This window comes from Limulus polyphemus, unplaced genomic scaffold (assembly GCF_000517525.1).
Source record: "Limulus polyphemus unplaced genomic scaffold, Limulus_polyphemus-2.1.2 Scaffold125, whole genome shotgun sequence".
In the NCBI taxonomy this organism is placed as follows: Eukaryota; Metazoa; Arthropoda; class Merostomata; order Xiphosura; family Limulidae; genus Limulus; species Limulus polyphemus.
In genome coordinates, this window is record NW_013665735.1 from 932,675 (window position 1) to 939,518 (window position 6,844).

The following is a 6,844-nucleotide window of genomic DNA, read 5'->3' on the forward strand; positions in this document are numbered from 1 at the left end:
AAGAACGCCGAATCTGAATCACTTGAAAAAAACACGGGGGGTGCTTAACTTTTTTCCAGGTGTATATAATTATCAAGCTTTCTCTTAAACTCATTTAAATTTACTACCTCCACAACATCCGAAGGCAACTCGTTCCAGAGGCCAACCACCCTGTTAGAAAAATGTAGCTGTTTTAACTGAAGATGACTCCTACCTTGCCAAAATTTATACTTGTGTCCCCTAGTCCTACTATTCTTGCCATAAAGTGAAAGGAAAATGAAAAGAAGTAATTTTTTTTTTTTAGGTTTAGCATGGCCTGGTGGTTCAGGTGTTTGACTCACAAACTGTGGGTCATGGGTTCAAATTCCCATCACTGAATATGTTTACCTTTTCTGAGGTGGGGTGTTATAATGTGATGGTTAATTCCACTATTCGTTAGTAAAAGAGTAGCCCAAGAGTTGTTGGTACATTGTGTTGACTATGTGCCTTTTCTCTAGTCTGTCACTGCTAAATTAGGGACAGCTAGCACAGATAACCATCAAGTAGCTTTGTGCAAAATTCATAACAAACCAAACATAGCAAACTAAATTAGATCCTCTTTAGAGAGATGTGAATAAATATGTCTAGCTCATGGTTTATAGTAGAGGATAGAAATAATTTGGAATAGGTTAAAGCTTGTGATATTATTAATATAAAACTACTTTAAGAACTTTTACTGACAAAATAAAGCAAGAAGACTGTTGACTTGGAACATTCTCAATTAATGAAAGGTTCTGACAGAAACCTTTTCCAGTTATTTGTTTTGTAAATTCTTATCGCTTAGATTAATTTTGACTTTTATATTGAGGGCTTGAATTGAGAAGAAAGAGGTCTATCTTCAATAAACATTGTAATTAGTCTCGTGAATTGTAATTAATTTATATTATGCGTGTGTGTTTTCTTAACATCATGAATGACTTCTTTATTGAAATATTTTCTTCATATTTTTTGGGTTTTTTTTCCTTGTAGATCTTGTCATTACATGTAATTATGTATTTGCAAACTGCTGATGAAAAAACTATAGTAACCTAGTTCAAGTAACATAGCAGTTAAGCAGTATCATGTAAACTACAGTAGATGAATGTGGTGTTTATATAAAATTAAAATATAGTTACATGCCAAAATTGTATGTATAATGTGTACAGGAATTTATTTTATCTAGGGAAGATACCTCATAAAGGCTGTTTCTCTGATTTTAATTAATAATATACATCTGTAGGTTAATGTGTATAAAAACAGTTACAGCCATAAAGGTTTAGGAAATTTGGTTGTTTTATTATATATGTGAAAACTTATAAAATTTAAATATTTTTTGAGTGCTAATTACAAACAGTTTCTTTTTTTCATAACCTTGGTGGAATTCATAAAAACTGTATTTCCAAAAATTATATACATTTTTTAGAATTTAGAAGCTAGATCTTCAAGAAGAAACCAAATAAAATAAGGTTATCTTGCAAGTCTAAATAACAATAAGAAGTGTTCTTAGGAAAGTCCAAGGTAATTTTATTGTTCCTGGTTATTTAATAAAAATGTACCTTGGTAAACTTGAAATTATAATGTAATGAATTTATACCAGAAAAATATAATTATGGAAGTAACCCTCTTGCCATCATTTAATAATTATTACATTTACTTTCCATGTATTTGAAATAAGCTTTTCATTGAGTGCTACTGATGTTGCTCTGAAGGAAACTAACTTGTCTAAAACTATGGGTCAAATTACAGATACCTTTCTTTCTTATAGATTTTTTTTATGTACTATTTTGCAAGTAATATTTTGTGTTGCTAAAACACATGCTTGCATGTGCTACAGTTTGCATTTGATAAGATTTTTTTTTTTCAAAAAAAAAAGTTCAACAACAGTGTTATTAGTGTGCATTTCCTTTCTCAAGAACAAGTACAGTATTTATTCAGTTTTCTTATTTGCTTTAAATGATACAGTAAGTTCATAACTTTCTGCATTTTCAAAACTCAAAATGTTAATTTTATTTTCCTTTAGAAAAACTTAATGTGGATGGGAGCTGTTTATTAACAATCTTCTTTTAATTTGGCAGTGTTTCGTTTGATTCTTCCTTGTACTGGCAAAAAGAGTGAAGAAGTAGATGTGAGTCTGCACATTAACATAACAGCTGGATCCCCAGTTAATGTGACTTCTCTAACTCTTCGAAGAAAAAAAATCTGCCTCAAAGGTAACATATTCATACATGTAATTATTGTTTTGTTTTTTTAACCTTCTATTGCACTTATTGTAGAAATTCAGTGGGAAAAAGGTTTTCTTTGAATTTTCTACTTAAATATGTCTATTTATCCAAAAATGTTTTTGTGAAATATATTTTGGTAAGTTATAAATGGATATGGTACCTAGAAATGATATTGTTTAATTGAGGAACCAATAAAAATAATTGTATGGTTTATTTAGTCTGTTACCTAGAGGTAAGAACATTCTACAGAATTGGAGCATTTGTATGTGTTATAAGCAACAAAGATTTGTAATGTGCATTTTACAATGTGCAATAGTAACCTAGTTGAAAGATCTTCAGTGTACACATTGTTTTATGAACCAAAGAAAATCTGAAAAACTATATGATATCAAACAAATAACTAATTCATACATACTGCAGATAATACTGACCTCAGCTGGTAATTGTAATTAGACACGTGATAGCACCTACATGTAAAACTGTTTAGTAATTTGTTGCATTTGAGTTAGTTTTATTCTTGTAAGTGCTTAATTTTTTTCATCAACACATATTCCCAAATCTTACAAATTAGTAGAATAACTGGTCTTGCATAAGGAGTTAGCAGTTTTATTATACATTTTAAAATGGGGAAAAAAAAGAATAGTAAAATACAATTGTTATACCAGTATGATCACTAATAAGGTAGTTATTGTTAGATGTGCAAGTTGGACTTATAAGATACAAAACAAGAAATTATTTTTAGAATTTTTCTTCTTTTTTTTTTCAGATGCTAATCGAAATGGAACAATGCTAATTGGTAAGTGACATTCTGATTTAAGTATTATATTTTCAGTCCCAGATATTACAGATGTAGTCAATACATATGTCAACTGGAAAGATACTTACAACTGTACAATTTTTTACTTTGAATTTCAGTGATGACTGCATAATAAATAGGATTCATACAATAATTTGTAATTTCTTTTAACCCTTGTGTCATGAAATTAATAGTTTTTAATCAGAATTGCTTGTTTTTGTACAACCACATCTATATGACTTATTCAAGCAAGTTTTGCACCTGAAATCCCAAAACTAACATTGATAATTCTGAGCACAGGTACCAGCTCCATGGGTATTGTAAGTCCTGAGCATCCCCAAAATATGTCTATGCAAGTACTGCTAAGCATTCTGAAACTGTATAAAACATACACCCAGCACCTCCAATAATTTGGAAAAGTTGTTACTCAAAATTCTCTATTTAATATATACATTAACTTTGGATAATATAAAATACTGCCAGTAAATTTGAGTGGGAAGCATCTTTTTTTTTTAATTGTAAAATAAGAAGAAAAAAATGTCTGGTTTAAATTCCATTTACTTTTAAGGTCTTAACTAATCGACCATAATACATATTGCAACATCAAAATGTATCTGTGAAATGATTCATAAAACTAAACATATCTAAAAATGAAATATTTATAATTTGTTATGCTAAAGGAAGAATACTGTCATGATGAAAATTATCTGGCATCCAGTTATTCATTAACATAGGCATAATAGGGCTCAATTTCATGAGTTAGTAACAAGTAACTTACTAGTTCAAATTTCTCATTTACTAATAGAAACATCCTCCCAATAAGTAAATATTATAAGTAAGTAAGGAAATGCCTTAAATTTTTAGTTCATTCTACATTTCCTGTTTTGATCAATAGTTGCTGTTATTTGCATGTTATTAAGTTCACACAGTATTCTTTTTCACCATGCAAGCATGTATAGTGGCATCAGTTATTCAGACAGAAACATGTCATAAGAATGTTCAACATGTTGTTAGTACCCATTGCATCAATTAATTAACCTTTAAAGGGTATTTTTAATTAGAAATATACGTAGCAGCAACATTTTCTTTCTCAAGTCCACACGTTGGTAGTATTGAGTTTTGGTTATCAGTCTCAATAAAGAATACAGTCTTGTGACCCTCAAAACGTTATCTCTTCTCAATTACTTAAGTAAACAGCTTACTAATGGTGAACATTTGTTTACTAGTGTAAAACAGTTGTAACTAGTAAGTAGCACTGGTGAGTAAAAGAACAAATTAATGTAGCCCGGTAGATTAGTTCTTTTATCATTGTAATAAATTTAGAACAGCATCTTGAATAATGGAACTACCAATTTTTAATGTATTAATTTCTTTTCTACTGCTTTACTTATAATTAACTGCATTAACTTACATTTGTATGTTGAAATAGGTCTTTAAATATTTTGACTAGCCTGCTGTTGTTCATTATTCTGTTCATTTACGGGATGTTTCATTTTGAACAAGATCACTCCTTCTACCAGTAACTTTCTATCGTGCATTTTTCATGCCCAACATAAGACCTTCCTACTGCATGCATGACTACATTTCACTTATTAGCTAAACTGCTATCAAAGAAGTATAAACAACCAAACTAAATGGTGTGATGTTCATGCACTATAAAATATCTGTTTAATTTTTATGAAAGAGGAAAATCATATTAACATTTCTATACAAGAGGATGACTGATGACTGAAATGGGTATTGTTTCCTGGTGTCATTTAGTGTATCCTACTTATTTGTTATCTTGTTGTTTGAAAGCTTCCATGATCTGGCCTTTATTTTTAGATCCTTCAGCAGTGGTAGCATCTACCAGTTCTTTCTATGTTGCTGTTGGCTGTGCTAGTGCACTCATTGTAGTCATTACAAGTGCTGCTACGACCTGTTACATTAGAGCTCAAAAAGCTCGTCGGAATGAAGCTCTGAAGTGAGTAATCATTTTAACAAAACTTTTATGTTGGTCTTATTCACTGAAGTACACAACATTTATAAGGATGAAAAAATTAAGAAATATTTAATTTTCTGTTGTGTTTTTTAACCAATTCTACAGATGGATTATCAATCTTTGTATGATTTAGATAAATTACTATTAAGACTTTCTGGGAAACTATATATATCCAAAAAATTCTTAATTTGCAATTTATATTGCCAAAATAATATTTCTTATCATTAACATTTTTTCCACTAAATGTGTAAAATTTTTACATTAAGGTGAAGTGCAAATTTTTATTCTAGTATGTTACTGAGTGATTAATTCAATATGTAGTTAGTAATATCACAATTGCTAAGTATAATTGAATACTCAACATAACCTTTATCTGAATTTATCCAATATTTTTAAGCTCAGTACCTGAACTTTGTATCATTTCCCTCAAAGTTTCTAACACATTATATTTAACGTATGTTATTAGTAAAAAAAAAAGTGCTCTTTTTGTCCATTTTTAAAAGCTAGTTTTAAAATCCCTTTCTCAGATTTAAAAAGAAAAATGTAAGTAATTTAAGACACATCACATTTATCTTTATTACTTTTGATTTCTAACCATCTTTTATAAGTTTAAAAACTGTAAGGTATCTTGTAAGAAAGGCTACAAATAAAATTTTTGTCCTCATTATTATTATCATTATTATTATATGGTTTCCATTCTGCCAGTTTCTCAAGTTCAGAGGATATTGCCTTAAAATGAAATTGATCTAATTTTTTTGTTTCATTTAGAAATGGAATGTGAGTTTATTTTACAATTCATTTTTGAGTAAATGAAAGATATGTTAAATTTAAAAATCAACTTTTGAATGGTATAACTCCCTCTCCTTTTTATGTAATCAATGTACAGTACATTTTTCTAGGCTGCATGTGTATGTGCTTAGTGAGTACACCTTATTAAGAATGGATCATGGATTCATGATTATGTTTGGAAAGAAAGGATAAATTAGTTCAAAATACAAAGCTTTTATAGTCTAAATTTGGCATGTTTCAAAAGTAAGTCAACACATCAATGATTTTACGTTTACTGAACAGTTAATAGCTTTCAAGGTTATCTAAAATATTACTCATGTAATAAATCAAACACGGTGGCACCCCACCCACCTCTTTCCATTTTTTGAAATGCTCCCCTTTTATACACTTCTATATGTGATATGAATAACCAATCGGAAACTCAGAATCTCCCCCTAATGGCTTTCTCAGCCATTTTAAATTCTTAGAATGCCATTTCTTTCTTTTGAACCAAGATCTCAAGGATCTTTAGTCTGCTTGAAATTTCATATTTCCTAGACTAAAATGCATCATAGTTACTAAGCTTGATAAATTATAGTGGAATTCTATGGTATTGATGTAGTAATTTATGATTTTGTAGTTATTCAAATGTATGTGTGTGTGTATATAAAACCCAAAAAAATTCATATCCTCCATGTGCAAAATTTGTAAAGGTTTAGCAACCCAGTACAAAGGTCATAACTAGAAGAGATAATCATTTGCTTTACTTCTTTATCTACTGTTCTGTGTTTTAAGAAAAATAAGTTTAAGAACTTATTTCAATATTTTGATAATCTATATACATATATAATGTATAATAATGGAAATGTGACTGTATTTTACAAAATACTAGTCTACTAAAACACAGCCAAGACAAGTAGCTTTGTACAGACCAAAGGTCAGTTTTATGTTATTTGACGGTAACATGAGTGCACGTGACCCATATCATTGTAACTTCTGTATTGTTAGCCAGGCACAGCTGAAAGGTCAACATAATAAATATATATAAATGTTTAATGTTATGAGATTTAATCTATTAAG

The 6,844-nt window shown here is 29.4% G+C and overlaps 1 protein-coding gene across 1 annotated transcript in view; it reads left to right on the top strand.

Annotated features, from left to right (window-relative positions):
• The window catches only part of LOC106472959 (tyrosine-protein kinase RYK-like), a 71,812-nt gene that overhangs the window by 39,154 nt on the left and 25,814 nt on the right, over positions 1-6,844 (top strand). Inside the window, exons 4-6 of the mRNA XM_022402530.1 lie at positions 2,073-2,207; positions 2,986-3,015; positions 4,840-4,978. Of these exons, the coding sequence (XP_022258238.1) occupies positions 2,073-2,207; positions 2,986-3,015; positions 4,840-4,978 (304 nt within the window). The remainder of the gene's footprint in view (positions 1-2,072; positions 2,208-2,985; positions 3,016-4,839; positions 4,979-6,844) is intronic.